At 46.8% G+C, this 22708-nt stretch overlaps 2 protein-coding genes across 4 annotated transcripts in view; one reads left to right on the forward strand and one right to left on the reverse strand.

Moving 5' to 3' along the window:
* IFT122 (intraflagellar transport 122) overlaps positions 1 to 18719 on the reverse strand; it is a 29321-nt gene extending 10602 nt beyond the window's left edge. For all 3 annotated transcript variants that reach the window (XR_005258377.1, XM_038149031.1, XM_038149030.1), the window contains exons 1-17: positions 18603 to 18719; positions 18334 to 18400; positions 17167 to 17251; positions 16320 to 16398; positions 15500 to 15576; positions 15013 to 15079; positions 14104 to 14250; positions 13358 to 13433; positions 12637 to 12828; positions 11804 to 11942; positions 11004 to 11206; positions 10399 to 10536; positions 9533 to 9697; positions 8492 to 8689; positions 6767 to 6907; positions 5048 to 5101; positions 2633 to 2794 (exon numbers count right to left, since the gene is read on the reverse strand). Coding sequence is in view for 2 of the 3 variants with exons in the window: in XM_038149031.1 (XP_038004959.1) it covers positions 2633 to 2794; positions 5048 to 5101; positions 6767 to 6907; positions 8492 to 8689; positions 9533 to 9697; positions 10399 to 10536; positions 11004 to 11206; positions 11804 to 11942; positions 12637 to 12828; positions 13358 to 13433; positions 14104 to 14250; positions 15013 to 15079; positions 15500 to 15576; positions 16320 to 16398; positions 17167 to 17251; positions 18334 to 18400; positions 18603 to 18643 (2031 nt within the window). In the remaining variant the exon portion in view is untranslated. The remainder of the gene's footprint in view (positions 1 to 2632; positions 2795 to 5047; positions 5102 to 6766; positions 6908 to 8491; positions 8690 to 9532; positions 9698 to 10398; positions 10537 to 11003; positions 11207 to 11803; positions 11943 to 12636; positions 12829 to 13357; positions 13434 to 14103; positions 14251 to 15012; positions 15080 to 15499; positions 15577 to 16319; positions 16399 to 17166; positions 17252 to 18333; positions 18401 to 18602) is intronic.
* Positions 18720 to 18930: 211 nt separating this feature from the next.
* MBD4 (methyl-CpG binding domain 4, DNA glycosylase) lies at positions 18931 to 22668 on the forward strand. The gene is made up of 8 exons (XM_038149032.1): positions 18931 to 18979; positions 19202 to 19366; positions 19559 to 20370; positions 20726 to 20800; positions 21081 to 21215; positions 21449 to 21598; positions 22230 to 22333; positions 22463 to 22668. The coding sequence occupies exons 1-8, from the start codon at positions 18954 to 18956 to the stop codon at positions 22538 to 22540; spliced, it is 1545 nt and encodes a 514-aa protein (XP_038004960.1). The 5' UTR covers positions 18931 to 18953; the 3' UTR covers positions 22541 to 22668.
* Positions 22669 to 22708: the final 40 nt, after the last annotated feature.

Consider the following 22708-nt stretch of genomic DNA (forward strand, 5'->3'; position numbering starts at 1 on the left):
CCATGATGCCTCCCAAGGACAGAAATACTCCATGGAGAGCACCATGCACTGAGCCAGCCTTCAGCAGCTCATCAAGGCCCCATGTCTGGGAGGAAACAATGGCAAGTCCCCCATTTATATCTTTATCCCAGTTTTAATTAAAAAAAAAAGGCCAGGCCCAGAGAAGGACAGTGCAGGTGCCTCAGAGGCAACACTAATGTCCCCTCCTGCTCTCTGCTGAGCCTGGCTCCGTGGATATGAGTTACAATTTGTAACTGCAAACTTGTCAGGAACAGGTCTTTCCAGAACAAAATGGTTCTGATCTAAAAACTCTAACAGATCAATTCCAAGTTTCAGATTTTCTCTTGCAAGCCAAGCAGGTATGGATTCCTTCTCAATGACAACCCAGTCCCAGCCCACACTCAGCCAACAGCAGCACATCCACGTAATCACACACTGGCATCAGGATGCCCCACCACAAACCAACTGAAGGCTGAAATAATTATCAAGTGTCTTTGCAGGAAACAAGGTATTTAAAAAAATATATCCATTAAGTTCTTTTATAATGACAGAACCACAGCTGCTCAAAAGTGAGAGTGCTCTGAAGCACTGCTTGGACTTGTGGAAGGAATGCAAACACCAAGCCTGGACCCTGTGTTGACAACCATTTTGGAAATATTTCTAATAGTTAGTTCAGCTTCTTCTGCCAGTACTAAAGCTCTGGCACCATATGGTTCACATCTGTTGATATCATGTGCCAGGAAAAAAATATAAAACCCCCCTTCAACACCAGAAGATCAATTAAGGGCAATTTTGACTGTTAACAGAACAGGCTACTGCCCATTAAACAGCTTCTATCAAAAGAAAAATCAGAACAGAGGAGAAATGACAGGTGGGAAAAGAGTGGAAAACTGTGTATCCTCTATGTTTCTGGCAGATTCTGACTGAGGTTTAAAAAACCAGAACCAAAGGAACAAACGGGCCAAAACTGTACACCAGGTCTGCTTCAGCACTGCAATTCAGCAGTTCCCTGCTGCAGCCAGAGGTGCACCCCATCTGTGCCAGCTGCAGCTGAGCCCCCGGCCTGCAGCACAGCCCTGCTCCAGGAGCAGCACACAGGTATCCCCACAGCCTCTCCATGTGCAAAACTGCACTCCGGGGCAAAGTCCAACAATCTCCTTGGCATGACTTGTTTTCCAGCCTAGGTCACCAAAACAAGCCCAAAATCAAAAGCTAAGCTCAGCTTCACACAGTATAAAGAGTTTTTTTGTGAGTTGCCAGTAATTAGTGATCTGGTGCTGTGATAAAGAGCCTGTGACCAGATATCAAAGGACTCCCAACCTCTGCCTCCAGCCTGGACCCTCCATCCAGACCTCATCAAAGTCATGCACAAGAAACCAGGTTCTGTGGGTCCCTTTGAATAATTCTGGCAGCATCAGAGAAAACAGCACCACAAAAACACAACCCTCCCCCACGTATCTTTCCTTGGAGAAATAACTGGAAAACAAGGGGGGGATTACATGTTCTTCCATGTCCTGTGCACTCCCTGCACAAGAAGCTGCCCTAGGAAGTACCTTAAATTTCTCAGCATGGAATCACTCCGAAGTACAGGAGACATGAGACCTCTTGCTCTCTACTGGTTAAATTTAGACATGACTGCAGCCAAGAATTAAAAGATTCTTACAAAGACTTATGGGAACATTTTCCTGTATGAATTACATTTATGTTCAAGAGGAGCCAAAACACTGAAGCTAACAAAGACTCATCAGCCAAAAATAGCGGAAGTCAGGCTTACATCAGCAAACCCCCAAATGTTTCTGTTGAGCTCTTGGAAGAAAAAGATCTCTGCAGCATGGCTCGGGGAATCTCTGCTAAAGAGTTTCTGTGCATGTCATGGTGAATTCTTTGTCCTGGATCGGGCAGAATAGGGCTCTGATGAGTGATGAATGAGACTAAACAGTGCATGCGTTCTCGGGGATTTCGATAAGAAAACACCACAGAAGACTTAAAAGCCAAGTAATGCTCCTTATCACCATATAAAAACATCACTTTTTAGAATTATATTCAATTTATTCCTACATGGAACAGAGTTTTAAAAAAAGCCAAGACACTGAATCTTTGGAAGAAATTTTGTAGTAAACAAAAATTTTCTAGGTTAGCATATTATACAGTTTTTAAAATGCATCGATATAGATCTGACTTACTCCTACCCATAAATATATTTGTATTATAACATGGGTACTACCTTGTCATCTTTAGAGGACAAACAAACAAAAGGGACTTGCAAATGAGATAACGGAGAAGGAGTCACAAACCCAAACTTTTTAGTTTTGAAAGAAGAAAAATTACTATGGATAACACTGTGTAATCAAAAGGTCCACCAAAAGAATTCACTGAAAAGCCCTGAATTTCCACAGCCATATTTGAGACTCTACAAACACAACCTGCTGCCTTGGTAGCAGACTCTGAAGGAAAACGCCACCCCTACACCCAGGCCAGAGACACTTTTCCCCTTATAAGCCAAAAGACCTCCCAGCAAATACCTGAGAAAATGAAAGTGCAATTCAAAGCCCACACTTCTTTTGCAGGACCAGAGACTGGAAACAGGCACAGCAGCATTTCTGCACTGAAATGCCCAGGTGCCAGGTCCCACCTTGGCGTGCTCGAACATGCGCAGGTCCGAGTACATCTCCAGGGCCAGGCTCTCGTGGCCGCTCCTCTTGTACAGCTTGGCTGCCTCCTGGAACTTCCCCTGGTAGGCATACACATCTGCCAGGAACAGCTCGTGGTTGTTCTCTCCGTGCTTTTTCCGATCCTGGAAAGACAGAAAAACTGAAGAGAGACGCAGAAGATATTCTAGATGATCAGCACCCAGGCGAGAAATAGCCTTTGAGGAATTAGATTTTCAGGCTTAGATTTTAACTGCTAATAATTAAAAACCTGTAACGGGATAGCATAATTATGCCTCTCCTACATTTCTGGTGAATTTATAATTAAAGGATTAAATCCCTCCTTAATTAAAATTATGAAGAGCAAAATTAAATGTCACTATACAAACCAAAGTGATGAAAAGTCACTTCTCTTGATTTCACACAGGAAAATGAACACATGCTATCATTATGCCAGTCTATTTTAAAAAAGGCATCTGATGGGCTCCTCATTTTCTCCCTACAATCTCACCAGCATATAATTTGGCTGCATTAACAATATGTGCAGGTGAGGTGACAAACAGGAGGGTAACTGCCAGCAATAAGTAGATCCAGGAAGCATGTTAGCCTGCCTCTGAATACAAACCAGTGACACCTCCACTGTCCCCACGTGCAAGAGCTCACGGATTCGGGTCAGCAGCAGTCACTTCCAGAGTACCTGTACGTGCTCTCCTGGAAACCAGAACTGCTTGTTCTGTTCTGGCCTGGGAAGGGAGCACGAGGACAGCCTTAGTGCAGAGCCACACAGAAACCTCCCACGAGCGTGCAGAGCCACGGAGAAACCCTGCACACAAATCAAACTGCAGCAGTACCCTGACTCTGAGGGACCCAGCACAGGTCTGCACACGTGTGTGTGTGTTTCCATGCGTGTGCCTTATCCTGTGTATGGACACACACCACTACCCTGTCTGGGATAAAATTATTGCTGCAGTTAGCCCGCCTCGTATGGGAACACATCGCTGTGAACTGAACTTAAAGCAAACTGCATGCGAGGGGAAAAGCATTCCACCAGCATCCAAATTCAATCCTCTGCTGCCAGAGGGGCCCAGCCATCGCTCCCTGGCCACGCTGACTGACTGGGCTGACACTGAGCTGGGGTTCAAGGTTCCCTTCAAAACCTTGGTTAAATGAATAATCGTTACACCCTTTTTGAAGACTCCACAGAATCTTGCCAGATAGAGATGGCAACCATGTTTCTCTGTCATCAGTTGGGAAAGAAAGTGTCATTACTGAGAGAAAACCATGGCATTAATGGAACATGTGTGTTCAGTTACACCCCTACAAGCCTTAAAAGGAATCCAATCCACTGCAGGCGAGAGTAAGTGGGGATGTAGAACTCGCTGCAGAAGGAGCATTTTCAGGATGTGTGAAAGTTAGTTTATGCCTATTTTTAGGGGGATTCTTTCTTACTAAACAGAATATGAGATGACAAATCCAGAATACCCTCAATAAATGAAGATCTGGAGAAGCATATGTGGAAAAGAAAGGTTACTACTGGTGAGAAAACACTCTCACCTACCTATACCCTTGAAAAGAAAAAAAAAAGAAAACCAACTGAAAAAAGGGGCTCTTAATGCAGACCTTTGTCCTGTGTCAGAGGAAAGTTCACTGCAACCAGCTGGCATTTTGACAGCAGCAGGACAGCTCTGCAGACATGAAGACAAGGAGTGTATCTTTTAAGAGAAGGTGTAAATCTAATTAACACAAGGAGGAGGAATTCCCTTTATGCAATCTCCAAGCAGATCTTTAAGCATTATCTGGCAATCTCTGCAGAAGGACAAGGGTGATGAGTGTATTTTCAAGTGCTCATGACAGACAGTAATTGTTGAGTGAAATTCTATCAAGAAGTGTGAAAAGAACAGGAAGGAGTGATTAGAGCACAGTACAGAAGTATGGAATCCCAAATTCTATTTCCAGTTGTCACAGACTTGTCATGAGATTCCGAGTTTGTCATTTCATTTCTCTGGGCCTGTTTCTGTCTCTGCAAGGAGGAGATAATAGTAATTACCCACCTCCAGGGGGTAGGGAAAGGCTTAATGAACTCATGTTTATGAAGTATTCTGTACTAAGCTCTGTCAGCACAGTAGTATTCTACCAATTATTAATTGAATATTGAACATTTTTCCAGTTCTCCTGAAGACAGTTTCAGAAGTTCCCATCCCACACTCACATTTTGGTCCATGAAGTTCCAATCCTATGATTAGAACTTGAGCCACCTCTACTAACCAGGATTTCTCACTTCAAACACATCTCCAACAGACAGAAGCACTATCCAAACAAAAGTCCTTCCACAACAGAAAGTACTGAATTTGGTACAGCAGTAAGTTTAAGCAAATACACCTTCTTGAACACTGGCTTACCTCTATGCTGCTGATCAGTTCTAAATACCGAAGGTCTCGCACTCTGGTAAATGCCTGTTGAAAATAATTTAAAAAAAAAGAGTAAAAGGCATTAACTTGAAAAGCCAGAAAACACCAAATATTCTTCTGCATGAATCAAGCTGTCTTCATGCAAAAAGGACAGGCAGAAGTCTGCTGGGTTTGGGTTGGTGCAGTCCCGAACCTGAAGGGCTCTGGCTGTGACTGTGGCCCCTGAGCTGGGACAGGGAAGGAGACAAGGCACAGCCAGAACAGCTGGGCCCTGACTGAGCAGCACAGCAGGCAGCCGGAGCCCCGCCTGTCAGTCCCCCAAGAAATACAAGGTGTCAATTAAAATATTGCGTGCTTTTATTCTGGCTATTTTATAGCTTCTCCATTTTGATGTGAGGTGTGACACCGAGGAGGAAATTTCAGGAAACTGTTACAAGGAAGGGCACATAACTGATGCTATTGTCAAAGCCGGCTGCATATGCTCCTAGTTTTTAAACCATTCCGAAAATCCAGCATGAAAGGAGCTCAGAGAGAGGAAAGGAAGTAAGAAGACGATAAGATAAAAGTACTTTAAGACAGTGTAATATCTTTGCAAATGGAGATAAATGTGCAACCCAAAGTCTCAAGTGGCAAAGTCACGTGCAAGTTGCAGCAGCTCAGCACTTATTCCTGACATGCATCACAAAACAGAAATTTAACTCTTTGGGCTGCACATTCAAGACTTCCAACCAAACTGAAGAGGGCACAGAATATTTTGCTTACATCGGATTGGACTAGGGAACTGTAAGAGCCTTTAATGTTAAGAAGCTGCTTTTGTTTGAATTAATCCGCTCTAATTCTAAGAGGGCACTACTTAAAAATTCCAAGGAGGCACTGAAAACTTCTTTTTAAAATTATCTATTTGCATAAAGCCATCCATGAGACTGGAATTATTCTGATGCCTCCACTTAAGAAAAAAAAAAGGCATTTAATTTCCTTTTTTAAAAAAAAATCTGTTATTAAAAGATGTCTATCACTTCAGACCATTCTCAGTGTATTTTTAGAATATTTCGTCTTTCATACAATATTCATGACATTGAACTCAGTTTGCTCTCTCTTAGTTGGGAAGAGGTGGTGAAAGAAAATAGGGAAGTATTTTATGCCAGAGGAAACTCAGTTGTTCAGTCCATGCCTGCTCATGGACCCCTCCCCAAAGCAAGGCACACCACTCAGCAAAGGACTGAAATGGTACCGTCACAGCACCACTGCCTTCACACAGCCTCAAAGAGTAGGAAATCCTCACATCTGTACGGAGGAGACAGTAAATATTTAGGGGGGACAAGGGCAAGTTTGTGGCACTCAGGAAGGAGTGGGCCCAAGCCAGGTGAGCAGGCTCTGCTGCCACCCGGTGGGCACTGCTTCCCAGCTCTGCCCCCTGAATCCATTAACGCGTTTTCCAGACCTAAACATTTTCTTTCTATCAAACGCTTTCATTTACAACATGGCATTTATCTAGAGAGATACATTAGATTTCAGTCCAAAACCTCATCTCAAAATCATGAGTTTATAACAAACAATTGGTTTGCTTGTGGAATAAGACACAAAAGACAAGCAAGACAAGTAACCCAGGAACACCGCGCCTTCCAGCCACAAAACATGCATTATAGTCAGGCACACATATATAAACAGCAAACCCAAGCTTTCTGCTAAACGAGTAAACAAATGCTTTACCTTTTTAGCAGTTTCAAACTCCAGCCCTTCCAAAGCTTCCATGGCCAGCTCTCTCCAGTCGGCCTCAGTCACTCCTAAACATGCAATTTGATAGGCTTCTTTAAACATTTTTCTTTCCAGATATTGATACATGGGTGCAGACTGAGGATTGTCATAGAAAAAAACACGTATCAGAAAGCATAATACTGAGATATATTAGTGAAATTTTCTACATATTTTGGGAAAAAAAGTATATATTCTAATCACAACCATTACGAGCTGCCCAGAGAATAAACATCTCAGTTTTGTACACAGACAGAACAACATTCTGGGGTGATCTTTATCTTATCTCTAGACAAGCTGGGTTGATTACATTCCAAACTCATCCATTTTGAAATCTTCAGTTCCTTGCAGTATTAGGAAATAGTTAAGCATGTGAATTCTTCTGGGCATTGAACATGCTAAATATGACGTACTCTGAGCTTTTTTAGTGCTGTGGAAGCAGAGCAAAGGAGGGGCAGCGTGCTCTCAAGGGCCAAGAGCAGGAGGAGTGGCGTGTCCTGGAAACACCCAGACACACAGGAAGGGGGAGCAAAGTCACCCTCCTGCCCCAGCCTCGAGGACACAGCTGTGCTTCCAAGGCTGCGACTGGACAGGCACAAAACACACTGGGGCTCTGGAGGACCTGCCCCAAAGGACAGCCCCGTGGGGAGCTGCCAGCTGCTGCAGGGTGACACACAGGCAGACGTGGGTCTGCAGCCACAGCCCGAGCCCCCTGAGTGCAGGGAGCACTGCAGCACCGCTGCCTCCCCCTGGCCTTGCAACCCCAGCACGATGCAGGTCCATTTCTGTGTCACTTTTACCAATTTATCTGAACGCTGTACACCCTTTGCTACTGCCTGTCTCCAAAAGCACAGCTGTGGGGACGCTGCCTCTGAGAGGCTGCACAGTAATTCCGTGGCATCGCGGTGCCTACAGCATGCCAAAGGCAGGCAGGAGTGCCCAAGGCCTGGTGATCCTGTCCGTGGCTGCCAACCACCCTGGGCAACCCAGAGCCTCACCGAGGAGCTGCCCAGGGCCCCGGGGGACAGGGGGTCTGTAACACAGGTGTCCTTAGTCAATACAAGCACAGGACATTCTGCCTTCTCCGATTCTCAGAGGCAAGTCCTGCACACTCGTGGATGCTCAGAGTCACAATCCTTTTACTTTCTTTTTTTGCTTTGTGGTTTGGTTTTGTTTTTTTTTTTACTTCCATGAATAGAAATCAGCATTTTATGGAAGGCAATCCCTAAATTTTGAATACAAAGACCACACAGGTATTATACATTCAGATTAAAATATTCCATTTAAATATTGCCTAAAGACATCCAGATGAAGCAACAATAAAACAGTATTTGATGTATTCAAGAAAAATGAAATTACAATGGAGAAAAGTTATATAGAGAGAGAACACAGCAAAAATCCTGCAGGAGGTAAGGCCTGCACTATATTAGATTATGGGCATTTGCAAGTAGAAAGGGAGAATCAGAAACAATTACCAACAGCAGAAAGGAAGCTAGCTTAATTAATGCCAAAGAAACCAAAATAAAACAGATCACACAGTATAACTGAAATAACAACGAAGGAAGTGTGAACTGCAATCATTTTAGTAATGAAATACAAGTAAATCTCAGAAAAGCTTCTTCACTTGTTAAACATTCATGTTTATGAGATATAAGGCAATGCTTAATGAGATTAAAGGATTACCTGCGGAACTTCAACTGCTGACATAGAGAAAACATGAAGGCAGAAGATCTTGGAGCCATTGTAACCCACAACAAAGCCTTGCAGTTTTTGCTGGTGGACAGGGAAGTTGCTAGCTTTGATATTGAGGTAACCCCCTCCAGAAAAGCAAAGCATATCCTCACACTGGGTATTCCAGGCCACACTATTAGCATTGGGTTCCTAATGAGCAAAACATCTCAGGATTACAACTGATGCAATCACATCTTTGCTAAGAAACATGCCTCCTTCTGCTGGAGTGTTTGACCCATTACAGCCTGGTGTACACACACACACCAATTATTCACATCTGCAGTATCCTAAAGCCTAGAATATTCCTAAACAGATTCATTGGGATCTATTTTACATTTTAATACTCAGCTATAATGGTCTTGGCTTTTATGTATATTTACTAGTGATCTCTACAATCAATCTGTAAAACATAATACCAAATTCCACAATAATATACTGCTAGTTAGCACATTTAATTGATCATTTCTCGGTCCACTACACAAAGGAAGTTGCAGACCCTATCTTTGCAGCACTCCATCCTTGCTATTCAGTATGATCTGAAAACATTTAATCAACATTAATAAGTGACTGCTAAACTGCCAATGAAGAGAGCATTATCATGATTCCTTTTATAGCCCATGAATACCCAAGGAACAAAGATGTTCAGGCTTTAATTCTGTTTGTACTAATGATAAAACTAAAATGCTTATTAACTGTAATGCTTCAGAGGGAAGCAGGGCAGAGTTCTAAATTAAACTGAAAAGGTCACATGTCTAAGAGCTCTTTATTCAGCTGTTGCTCACACAGATTTCCCGTCTTCTCATTCCTACTCCACCATCTCTGAGAGGGTGGTTTTGATAAACAGATCACAGCTAAACTCTACAAGATGCGATTAACAGCTTAAATGAGTTACACGAATTTCTGCACATCAACACTTCTGGGATGTTCTGTGCGCCAAACTACTTCCTGCCCTCCTTCCCCCCTTTAAAAATCCCCAGCAGCCGCTGCGCTCACCTGGAACAGGAGCTCCTTGGTGTGGATGTCGTAGACGAGGCAGGTGTCGTTCTCGTCCACCACGGCCAGCTTGCTGCGCGACGCGCTCATGTCCAGGCAGCGCACGGCCGTGGCCTGCTTCAGCAGCACGATCGCCAGCGCGTTGTCCACGAAGATCTTCAGGATCTGGCCAGATGGGAAACAAAGTCACTCCAGGCTTTCCTGTCCCCAGAACTGGAAACAGCGCAGCGGGTGAAAACTTCAGAGCTGTCTCAAGTGTGAAATTGCAAGCTTTTTCAGAGACAAACTGCAATGAAATTAGGGAAGTGCTTCCAGTTTGATCTCTTGTGCAGCTCTAGGTCGCAAGTCTGTTCAGATGAATCAGATGCCATGCATCCTGGATTCTCCACCAGTCACACAATTTCATTAATACAGGAATACATAACATACAGAAGACACGCAGGATCTCAACATCCGTGCTGTCAGTACCTCTGGGCTCCAGTTTGGCACGTGCAGCTGCCACCTGGCGTGTGAAACAGACAGCCCCTACACCTGGAGAACAGCCACACCCTCACAAGTGGTCATCAGGAGAAGGGTACACACCTCCAGCCCCCACTAAAGGCAAACCTGCTCTCCTCACCAAGAACTCAATTTTGTCAGTTGATACTAACAACTCACAGACTCCCAGACCCAGTTAAACATATTTGCATGAATTTTACTGTCAGAGAATGTGAAAGACAGAAGTAATTAATTTTTATTCCCGAAATGAGACTGTCAAATAAAATTCGAGGTTGCAGAAGAGCCTGCTGCTCCTAAGGTCCCCCTCTAAGAGCACAGAACACATTTTGTTTGCAGTGGAAAGACACATATCAGAGAAGATGTGTTACCTGACCATTCTTCAGACCAACTAAGAGGCCTTCTCTTCCTGGAGGTCCTCCAATTACTTTAATGTAACGAATAAGAGATTCCATCAGCCATTCTCGTTCTTTAACACCACTGAATGAGAGGCACTGCAGTCTCTTCTCCTAAGGACACAGTAAGGTGTAAAACACAGCCTGGAGGTGAAGACAAAAATCTGTGTCTGGTGTGTGATGTTTATACCTGTACTAGCAGGTGTGTCTATTTTACATTTAAAAATCATAAAGTCAAATACTCAATTTAATGGGTGAATTCTTTAAGATTTTCCAATCCTATGAGCAAACAAAAGCAAACACCCCCCAGTCTTTTTCTAGCAGTTCTCTCCCACCCAAAAGTACCCCTGGATTCTGTGCTAATTCATCAAATTCACTCTAGAGCCTGCTTTGCTGAACCAGAGTCACCTGAGCCACGGCACAGTGGCTGCCCCGAGCATGTGAGCCCTGCAGGGCACAGCAGGACTGCCTTGGGAGTGCTGCAGCATATCCCACAGCACAGCCCTGTCCTGCCACTGTCTGGGACAGCTGCCTTGACACTGAACACACCCCAGGACTACTCCAGCTTTTTAGGCACATACCTGGCATAAAATAATGTGATCTGAACACACCACCAGCAAGTTACATTCAAATTTCTTTATGATCTTTTCCTTCACCCGATAGTACATATCTGCAGAGTCATCCGAGTACAACTCGTAAATCAGGATTTTCTCTGGCATCTGGATGGCTAATCTGTTTTTGTAGATTGCAATTTTCTTCACAAGCTCTCTGCCTTTTATCCTAACTAGAAAGAAAAAATACCAAAATGATAAAGTATAAGCTGACACAAAAATAATATACAGAAATCAGAGAACTAATACACTAAAACTGAATCTCCCTAGAGCACTTCTAAAATTCAAAGCACATTCCTGCTCAGATATGTTTGCTGCTCTGCATCTACGTAATCTACTATCCCTGTCACAGTTTACCACCCTCTATGAACAGCACATTCTGGAGCAGTACTTCGAATCCTTGCCATAAAAAGACAGCAGAAATGAAGAAACAAAATAAGCACAAATGCTTGAGGTTACAAGTAAGGAAAATAAAAGCTAAATATAACACGTAGTATTTTTATCTCATTTCCAGAGATTAAAACTTTAATTTAAGAGCCCCTGTCCCTCCCAGTCTCTTTGCCAATCCTCACATTTTTCATTAAACCTATCAGTGCTGAACTTGCACGCTCCAAGTTTGACCTCTCCTCATCCAAAGCGTGTTCCACGGTTTGACTGCCAAAGTGACAACAGCCTATCAGGTACATGCAGTGCATATTCCAAGTGTCCTGGTGGGTATTAATTAAAACAAGCTGCACGAAGCTTTGGCCTGATTGCAAGTGTGGAATTACCTTTTTGCTCCGTGATGAGGTGCTGGACAATGACATCGGTCATGTTGTCCCTGTAGGCGTAGCGGTCTTTATAGAGGCCATGGACAGTGCTGAAAATCAGCTGGTAGAAGGAGATTGTTCCATCCTGACACCCTACTGCCTGAACACGAGAAGGGAATGATTTCAGTTAGCTGGGACAAACAGGTGAGAACTGGCAGAGTGTGTGGTGTTTACATGAAGACCGTGTCCCTTTTCCTGCATAATGAATTGACCAACACCAGTTACAGCTGACTTATATTTAACCATGGCACAAGTGCACTGAGGATGGACTGACCCCACCACAGACCATGGAGACCACCATGCTGGGGAGGGCACTGGTTTTATTTGGTTGGGGTTTTGGTTAGATTTTTTGTGGAGGGGGTGTGTTTGTTTGCTCATTTTTAAATTTGCTTTAATTCTCTTCCCACTTGTACAGGACTCCAGAGTGCAGCATTTTGGGTTGACAGTTGTCCTGCAAGCATTTTCTTCCCATCACAGAATTAGATTTGGTCAAGTCCAGAAGTTATTAGCTGATATTTTAAATTATTTTTCCCTCCTCTTTTTTACCAAAATGCAGCAAACACCTTACCACTTCAGAGCAGGTGTTATGCTCCTCAGCTCCTTCTTACAGCTCAGGTTTTACTTTTGTGGGATATATGTAATTCCAGTGGCAGAGACCATAAGACCTCCCTAGACACTGCTGAGGCTCTCCTGCCTTGGTAGGAATGTCCAGGAAGCAACTAAGCTGAAAATGTATGATCTTACTTTAAGTAACAAACTCCCTGTGAAAATGTTAGAAAAATGTCCCTGCTCACCACGTAGTTGGAGTCTGGTTTAACTTTGCAGGTCCACACCCAGCTGCTCTGCTCTCCCACAGTGCCCAGGCGTACCCCGTCCCTCGTGAAGAGAGAAACCTGTCTGTCTGAACCTCCCAGCAAGAGATACTCTCCTTTAGTAAAGTAGCTGATGCAGCACGGGTCAAAATTGAGCACTCTGTCCTTCCCAATCTACAAGGGAAAATAAACCAAAAAAACCAATCAAAAACATTAACAAAAGGATCATTTCATCTTCCCTGGAAACAACAAGTGCCATCACTGACACCATTCATCTCCTCCATGCATGGCCTTTCAACACCCAGAACCACTGGCTGTATTAAGATTCCCAAAGACAGTTCCAAAATACGTCCAAGAATCCCTCCAGTCCCAAACCATTCTGCTCAGAACACAACGACCCACAAAACCCCTTTAACCAGTGAAAAAACCACAAGGATGTTCTCTACACACCAGTGAACCATGTCACACAATGTAGAGCTGTAAGGGCTTCAATGGAAGAACTGTGAGACAGCAGCTGAGCTGCTATGTGAGAAATGAGAGCTGAAGGAGGAATGGTTGAAAAAAGTAGACTCATAAAAGGCTGGGGAAACAGAAGACGTTTAATGTAATTAATGAAGCACCTGTATACAAATATTTTGATAGTGGGACACAAAACAGAACCAAAAATACCCTGTGACTCTTGAATAAACTCTCTAAGACATACCTGCTTGCCACTCAGGTGGTAAAAGGAAAGCTTCTGACCCCAGTCTGCAACAGCTAAAATGTCATTGCGTTCATCTCTGCCAAAAAAAAAGAGAAAAGTAGTAATTCTACAGCAATTTAACTAACAAATATCTTAGAGCAACAGAACCAAGTCACAGAATAGCAGAACTCACTTCATGCTACTCTTTAAAAATCACAAACTGAAAGGACAGCAGTTTGTCATTTAAACCTCTGGAAAACAGCTTCGGGACACAAAATCAAAACCAGTATCCTCTACAGGAATAACTCAAAGCTTGAGGGGGGTGACGCTCTGCTCCCAGGGAACAGGGACACAACAAGAGGAAATGGCCTCAAGCTTTGCCAGGGAAGGTTTAGGCTGGGTATTGGGAAAATTTCTTCCCTGAAAGGGCTGTCCAGCCCTGGCACAGCTGCCCACGGCAGGGGTGGAGGGATTTAAAAGCTGTGTGGATGTGGCCCTTGGGGACAGGTGTTAGTGGTGGCTTTGATGTCTCAAAGGGCTTTTCCAATCTAAACAATCCCACTTCTCCAATCAAAACTTGTTCCCAGGTTCTCTATTCAGTTGAAGACTGGCAGCAAAGCCAAAACCCTGATATATAATCACTTAAAGAGGGTAACACATACGGAATTAACCTGCTCCAGTAGGGATAAAAGTCAAGCCTTTCTGCAAGCAATGAGCCAAGGATTATCTATTCAGAATGAAAAAAAAGGAAGGATGAAATTATTTACCTGGAAGGATTCCAACAAATTGACCACACTGGAGAGGAAGAGCCCCCCGGCCTCTCTATTTTCACCTTCTCATCACCATTTTTGTTCCTTATGCTGACAATGCCGTTGAACATCCCCAAAGCCAGGTACTGGCCATCATTTGTCCAGCTGAGGAAACACATACATATTGAAGAGCAAAATACTACAAACAAGCAGCAGGAAGGCAGGATGGTGTATAGCACACTCACACAGGAATGGTAGATTACTAGACACCTCTGGGAGATGGCTAGTAATCCTATGGTTTGTTTATGCATCTAATTCCACATTTACAGCAACAGCATGCTCTACATCAAGGACATTTTTTCACAGAAGTAAAATAATAAATTAAAGCTTGCAATATTTGTAACATGTGCTAAGTCAGGTACATTTTGGGGATGGCAGTCTGGGAGCAGACCAAAATGCTTTAAAAGCCACATTTAGAATGTGATCAGATGGAACTGTCTGTGTAGGACAGGGTCTATTCTGGTCTCTCCTTCAGTCAGATAAATGACTTCAGTTATGAATCCCTGCCTCAGGTTCCCCACAAAGGTAATACCTTCTTCAACTGAAAACACCAACAGTACAGGGAATGAATAGCAAACAAATACTGCAAGTATTCTTCCTGTAACTTCACTTTATTGTTGTTGCACAAGAGAGATGAACAGATGGACAGAACAGCTAAGACTCCTGCTCAAGACCAGGATCTGTCTCTGATGCCTTCAGAAGGATTTGGTTATAAACAGGACCAGGCATAACCCAACACTTTGCTACTGAAAGAGAAAGGAGGGAGAAGTCCTTTTTTTTACAGCTTTCATCTTACTTGAAATGGTTTGTATTGAATGGTTTGTATTGAAACTAACTTAAATGATACAGATAACCCTTAAAACTTACCTACAGCAAGTAATCCTGCTGCTTGTTTTATGTTTAGAGACTGACTTCTGTTCTGGAGACCACAAGCCTTGAGGAAGAAAACAAAAAGCCAATGCCAAGTAAGGATGTGCCAGTGTTCAGACTGGAAACCAATACTGTCAGAGAACTCAACTGGGATTTTAGAAGCACCAAAGTCTTGTCCACTGCTAATGGACATGTAAATACATATCATTTATTATGAAATGGGAAAAACAATCCATCTAAATAACAGAGGGTGTCTCTGCAGAAAACTCCAGTAACAGAGCAGCACATTTGATCCTGGGACCCTCCCTACTGTCCTTTCTCACTGAGTGTAAGTGATTTAAATCAGTATCCAATGTCACTGAACGGTAGGTAGCTTTGTGTCCCATCTCTTCTGCAGTCATAGAGCTGGACCTATCTGTAGTTAGCTTGGCTATCCAGCTGGAATCCACTGTCTCAATAGAAAAGTTCAAGGGAGAAGACATACCAAAATCCCCAGACGAGCAGGATGCCAACTGATGAGTGAGAGGATTGTATGAAACGCACTGGATAGAGTCATTATGCCTAGAATGAAGTTACAATCAGATTTCAGTTAATCATTCTTAAATGTCCCTTCTCTGACTTTCAGCAAGTGAGCTGAAAGCTTTAGCAGATGCCAAAATAATTGGATTGTTGTATATTACCTCGAGTAAGTCTGCTATTACTGTAAAGTAAATAAGTAATAAACCTTGTAAAAACTGACTCCAAGTAGCAGATTCACTGTATTTCATCAAGATTACAGCAACTGTGGTTTGAAAAATATGACTGAAGGTTGTATCCAAATCCTAAACCAAGTGTGCTTGTGCAGGCTCTGTGCAGTGACCAGCTAACTCCTGATAAAGGTGCACTCAGGAGAACAGGAAGCTGTTGCTTCAGAGGGATGACTGAAACAGAGCCACATGATTGAAATATACCAGAAGTGCCAAACCCATCTTTAATTTGATCTTTGAAGCAGAATTATGGTTCATTATAGAAGACTGGTCATATTATGTTTAATTTTATTCTGACCTATTCTGAGTTTCCCTAGTTCTCTGTCAGCCCTCTAAATTCACAGATTTCTCTGGATTCCCCACCTCCTTTTATGCCTTTAATTGCTTTCCTGCCTCACTCAGATACTTCAGCTGTTCTTTTCCTCCTCCCTCCCCTCTCATCCCTTTTCTCTGACCTTAGTGAACCTTCTCCCAAATCGAACAGCTCGTGCTCTTTAATTGCAGCAGTGCATAATCAAAATCAGCTTCTGAGGCACAGAACTGAACAGCATCACTTACGTGTACTTCAGAATTCCTTCCAACTTTGAAGTCCAAATAATCACACTTTTATCAGCAGAGCCAGATGCGAAACGCTTGCCTAGGAATTAGAGATAATTTAAATCCCACACATACAAGAATCACTTTCATTCCAAATACTCAATCAAAGAGAGACCAAGAAGTTCTTGAACTCAACAAGGCTCAAGTAATAAAGGGGCTGACACGGAGAGCCTGGATGTGCTGGTGCTTCCCCAGGCACAGGGAGCTCCAGTGGCTGTACTGCACCATTGCCACGGCCTTGCTAGTAACCAGTCCCTCCAGTGCTGCCCAGCCCCAGGCGGGAGATGGATGGGAACAGGGACAAGTGAAGCTGGTACAGTGTCCCAGGAGCTCCCATCACCCAAACAGCAGCAGCTGCAGGAAGGCCCCCAGCCCGCAGAGTGAGACCCACTGAGTGAGAGAACGGGAAGCAGAGTGCACTGAGCAGGGAACAGATGAAGGATCAGGAGATCAGGGAGCTCTGGGACAGAGGAACTACAGGAATAAAACTCAGCTGAGGAGTAGAAACAGGAATCTCTGAGGTGAGCCTTCTCCTCACGCTACCCATGAACACAGACTTCACCAGTGCTAAGCCTGGCACTAAAGTCAAAGAGGAGGAGCAGAGGGACCACAGGGCTCACAGGTGACCTTACAGGCACAGTGCAGGTAGATCTGCACAGCAGATCACAGCTCCACTGCACAGCACAGCCCTGTTCCAGAACAAACCCCCAGCAGCCCCACGCCCATCCCTCCTCTGTCAGAGGGCAATCACCAGTGGGAGAGATGCCCTTCACAAACCAGGCTGACAGTGCCCCAGGGTGCTATTTACCATCTTTGGCATAAGCCACGCAGTACACAGTGTCTTTATGTCCCTTCAAAGGCTGAATTAGGGTTCCATCAGAAGTATCATACACCTGTTCAAATGGGGAGAAGAAACCAATCCAAATATACAAACAAAAGAACTTACAAAAAACCTCTTCATAGAACCAGAGAACCACATTTGGGTGGAAGGGACTTTAAAGCTCACTCACTTCATGCCCCCGTGGGGCAGTGAGACCTTCCACCAAACCAGGTTGCTGCAAGCCCCATCCAACCTGGCCTAAAACACCTCCAGTGTGAGGGCTGGGATATAAAATTACTGAAGGCCAGCAGAGTATGCACTTCCTTTTGTGTCTGCTTTCTGGATTTCATATAGTTCATACAAGACAAAACATTTTCTAGCACAGAAACAGCTTTCTGTAACATGATATTCTTAGAAAGAAAGAAGTCAGTACTAGAAAATAACATGCACAAAGGACATTTTTCGACAGCTTGTTTGGCAGCTTGTTTTACATCTTATTGGCTTTTTATCTTTTGTTTTTATATTTTACATCTTGCTGTTCAAACATCTTTCTACGCATTTTGTGTTTAAGCATAATAAATTACTGGAAAGAAGCATCACTAAAGACATTATTCTGTCAGCTCTGAAAATGACACCTGTTGTCCTGCAGCCCTGAACTCTACAATCCATCCATCCCATTCACCCCTTCCTGCAGCTCTTCACCTGCCCCACCTGGAAGCTTTGCAGGACCTGTGAGCAGCTCTCCTGAGCTGGACCCACAAACAGCTCGAGGTGAATGCTCCCACTGTCACCACAACGCCAGGACACGGCTTTGAGCCTCTGCCCTGCTCCCAGGGATTTAGGGAAACCTGCCCCAGCGCAGCCCCTGCGCGCTGCGCCAGGACCGGGCTCAGGGACCTCAAACCCCGGCACAGCAGCGCGAGATGACACAAATAACTTAAATCTCATTGCTTTTGGAAACAGAGCTTACAACTTGGAAAGAAATATTTAAAAGCTTCAAAACACTTTAGAATTGGCCTGCATTAATATGTATGTTGCTGTGAGGCTGCACTGACAGAGATAAGGGGATTTCAGATAGGTTATATTCGTAAGTTAATGTGAAAGAAATCATGCTCATGCAGTTGAAAAGAAGAGAGGACAGGAAGGTTTCCCTACCAGCAGCCTGTTTCCAGCAGCAATTATCAGCTGGGTCCCATCCGGCTTGAACGCGAGGTCGTAAATGCTGAGGGAAACAAACAAACCAAGAGCGGCGCGTCAGGAGACAAGAACAGAGCAGCGGTGCCCCGCGGCCAGCGCCGCAGCGGCACGGCGAGCGTGGCCCCGGCTGCCCACAAACCCCCGAGCACCGGAGCGGCCGCGACCGACCCGCGCACGGAGCCCCGAGCAGCCGCGCGGAGCGGGCGGGCTGCGCCGGGGCCGCTCACCACTGCTCGGCCCTGTCGCGCCAGGTGAGCGCGGCCCGCATCCCTCGGACCCCGCACGGCCCGGCTCGGCTCGGCCCGGCTCGGCTCGGCCCGGCTCGGCTCGGCCCGGCTCGGCTCGGCCCGGCTTGGCTCGGCTCGGCCCGGCTCGGCTCGGCCCGGCTCGGCTCGGCGCCCCTCACAGCCGGGCCCGCTCCGCGCCGCTTCCCCGGCCCCGCCGCTGCCACGGGCAACGCGCCTGCGCCCGCGGGTCCGCCGCCACGCCAGGGGGCGCTGCCGGCGCCGCAGGGGCCGCTCGCGCGGGGCGGGGCGCGGAGGCGGGGCCGGGGAGGTCACGTGAGCGGCGCGCGGGAGATGGCGGCGCCGGGAGCGGCGGGACGGTGAGGGAGGAGCGGGCCCGGGGTGTTGAGCACGGGGCTCTGAGTCCTGAGCATGGGGCACCCTGCACGGGGCACTGAGCACGGGGCCCGGGGCTCGTCAGCGGTGTGCGGGCGGCGCTGGCCCGGCCCCGGGGCCGTCTGGGGGTCCGTGCCCAGGCCCGCCCCGCCGTCCCCGGAGCTCCGCCGGCAGCAGGACCTTACCGGGCTCTTCTTCCCCTGCAGCCCCGGGGGCGGCAGTCGAGGCGCGGCGGCGGCTGAACGGCCCGGCCCCGGCTGCGGGGACCACGGCCCGGCGGCGCCCAGCGCCGTCCCCCGCGGGTGGCAGCGGGTGAGCAGCCGCAGGCGGGCGGGCAGGACGGCCGGGAGGATCGACGTGTACTTCATAAGGTGAGGCTGCGGCTGGCGGTGAGCTCCGTGTGGCCTTGCTTGGCAGGACCACAGAAATCTGCCCAGACGTCGCCCTCAAATCTGTTTTTGTCCTTGGTTTTGGGGTTGTTTTCATGTATTACAGAAGATTTTTAAGCCAAGAGTGGCAGAATGAGAAAGTCGTTGCTAATTTACTTTCCTTTCCTACCACAGCCCTGAAGGGAAGAAGCTGAGGTCAAAACGAGCACTTGTGGAGTATTTGCAGAAAGCTGGGGAGACAACCCTGAAAGCAGCAGATTTTGATTTTGCGGCTCCTCGAGAGAGCACACGCTCAGGACCGAGGGGATGCGGCACGGGAGCCGCGAGGACTGACCTGGGAAAGGACTGTGATTGTCAGAGCGAAGTGCAGGGGCTCCGTGCCCAGGATGGTGCTGCGGTTGGAATTCAGAACATCCAGGCTGGGAGTGGGCACCTGGAAGAGGCTGCGTCTCCTCAGGAGGGCGCAGATGTAGTAGTGGTAGGCACAAACCCAGAGGAGAGGTTGCAAACCAGCAGAGAGAGGGCAGATGGGAAGAGTGGCCAAACTAGGAAACGGGAGAAGGGCTCAGAAAGGAGCAACCCAGGTGACCCCAAGAGGCAGAGAAGAATCTCTAACACACGGGAGACCAAGAGGGTCCGGAGACAGACTGACACGCGTGGGGCTGACAGCCAGGGCGGGGCTGAGCCCGGCGCCGCCCCTGCGGGCGCAGGCACGGCGCTGTCAGCAGCGCCCGGGGCACGGCTCAGGGCAGGGGCACGGCTCAGGGCAGCGGCTGCCTGGCGGGGCGAGCTGGGGCCCCTGCCAGAGGAGGGGCCACGCCCCGGTGGCACTCCTGCTGCACGGCCCGAGGAGAAGCCCTGTGGACTGGAGACAGGGCCGGTGCCAGGCCCGGGGGGCCCGGGTGAGCAGGCTGGTCCCTCTGACGCCAAGGAGGACGCGGAGCCGCGGGACAGGACGAGCTTGGCAGCAGCCAGAGTGTCACCAGGTGCGTGCGAGCGAGAGCACGGGGTGGTGCCAGCCCTCACCTTCTGCCCAGGCCTCTCCTGGCTGTTGAGGCCACGTGTTCTGCTTCAGGTCAAGCTGCTCTGGCATCCAAATCTCATTTTTATCCAGCAGCGTTTAATTTAATGCAGACTTACTCAAAACTGAAACTTGCTGTGCCAAGCTCTTAAGCTGTACAGTGTCAGGCAGTAATCTGAGGAGATTTAAGGTACACTTGTGTTCTGTACATGAGAAGAATTCCTTCTGTTTCCATCACTCATAAAGCAGAAGTGGTGTGTGAAACATGACAGTGAAACACTTGCTGCCTTTTCTTAATGCTGAAGTTTGTTTCTTTACAGAAGAGTCTGCCCCACGAACACAAGTGGAGAGAAGGAAAACAAGTCCCTATTTTTCCAGTAAATACAGCAAAGAAGGTATTGTATTTAGGGAAATACATTTTTTTATGGGGAAGGGATAGGATGGCTCAGGATCAAGTGATGATGTGGAAAATCCCTTGCAGCTTGACACTGGCTGCAGCTGTGCCAAGTGGGACAGTCCCCTGCAGCCCTGTAGGGGCTGTGTGGGAGCTGCTGTGGCTCCATCTGTGCACAGTGCCTCCACAATAATGCTTCAGAGCTCTTCATTTATTTTTTCTCTATTAAATAGGTAAAGCCATCCTTTCCTGTCTAATAATCCTGTGTTGCCCCTGTACAGCCCCCAGCCCACCCAGAAGGAAGGCGCTCAGAAAATGGACTCCTCCACGTTCTCCTTTCAATCTTATCCAGGAAACACTCTTCCATGACCCCTGGAAGCTTCTCATTGCCACCATATTTCTCAACAAAACTTCAGGCAAGTAGAGTAGCAGGAGTAGGTGTGTAAGTGTTGGGAGGTGTTAAAGGGCTGAAACAGCTGCCAGTTTTAATGGCATTAATGGAAGAATTGATTTCGTTTAACTTGTGTCACTGTAAAATAATAATCCTTAGTTGGTACTTTACCTTGGAAGAGCTCACTTGAGAAAGCATATGGATAGTGCAGAAGGAGAACTCCATCCCAGCCTCCTGCTGACGGGATTCTTTCACCAGGGAAAATGGCCATTCCAGTGCTCTGGGAGTTCCTGAAGAAGTATCCTTCTCCTGAGGTAGCCAGGGCTGCAGACTGGAAAGAAATGTCAGAGCTGCTCAAACCTCTGGGCCTCTACGAACTCAGAGCCAAAACCATCATCAGGTTCTCAGGTGGGTTTTCCTGACACCTGGAGCAGTCTTGGTTCTGCTGGCAGAAGCCAGACAGCTGTGATGGGACGCTGCTCTGTGGCTTCTCCGCTGGGTGGGTTGGTGGCTGTTTGTGCAGCGTGGGGATCCTTTGGTGTCACACGGGCAAAGCTGCTGATCCCAGTCTGAACTGGGAGGGAAATGCCAGCCGCAGTGTGTTCTGCAGGAGACCAGAAACTTGGAGAGAAGAGAGCCAAGCGCCCGCAGCACCGCTGCCGTGTTTGAGCACTGCTACAGGGTGGCTCTGCTCGGGGTTGCTCTGGTCACTTGCAGAAGGCCCTTCCAAAAATCCTTCCAGGGATTTGTCTGATTCTGCAGAGGAGACCCTGCAGAGGAGGATTTTGTTCAGATGAGAGAGATTATGATTAAAACTCCCACGATGGTTTGTTGAAAAGGAGTTTAATGTGGTATTCGCGTTCTCTGAACAGAGAATGGAAATACCACAGTTTAGGATTAACCTCTGGGGATCCGTGCACCAGGAAACACCTAAAACTTGTGGTTTCCATGTGAAATGTGCCGAAGTGAAGTCATGTAGCAGTGGTGCTGCCCGGGTGCTCACTGTGTGTGTGCAGGTGCTGAGTGCTGTGCCCTGCAGGTGAGTACCTGAGCAAGGCGTGGCGGTACCCCATCGAGCTGCACGGCATTGGCAAGTACGGCAACGACTCCTACAGGATCTTCTGTGTCAACGAATGGAAGGAGGTGCGTGGTGCCCCTTGGCTCTCACTTGTGCCCCCCGACTCTCTGGCACTGGAAAGCCAACACGATGTTGGAGCGATGAGATATTTTAAGGTGTTCTAGTAAATATTCGACATTTTCCCTGTGTCTCAGGTGCAGCCGCAGGACCACAAGTTGAACGTGTACCACACGTGGCTGTGGGAGAACCGGGAGAGGCTGAGCATCGACTGAGCTGAGCTGGGGCTGACCTGGCCCCACCACCTCCCCTCGGCTGCCCTCACAGTTCTGGGTGTAAATACTTCTGTGCTGTCATGGCTGGAGTCACTGCTGTTTTTTAATAAACATGTCCCTGTTTTGTAGTGCCTGTCTCTGCTTGCAGTGCAGCTCTGTGCCCGCAGC

The sequence above is a fragment of the Motacilla alba genome, chromosome 12 (assembly GCF_015832195.1).
Source record: "Motacilla alba alba isolate MOTALB_02 chromosome 12, Motacilla_alba_V1.0_pri, whole genome shotgun sequence".
Taxonomy (NCBI): domain Eukaryota; kingdom Metazoa; phylum Chordata; class Aves; order Passeriformes; family Motacillidae; genus Motacilla; species Motacilla alba.

Coding starts and splice junctions, on each gene's coding strand:
- MBD4 (XM_038149032.1), top strand. CDS start 18,954: ATGGCGGCGCCGGGAGCGGCGGGACG. Junction 18,980..19,201: donor GCGCCGGGAGCGGCGGGACG/GTGAGGGAGGAG, acceptor CTTCCCCTGCAG/CCCCGGGGGCGGCAGTCGAG. Junction 21,216..21,448: donor ATTTCTCAACAAAACTTCAG/GCAAGTAGAGTA, acceptor TTCTTTCACCAG/GGAAAATGGCCATTCCAGTG.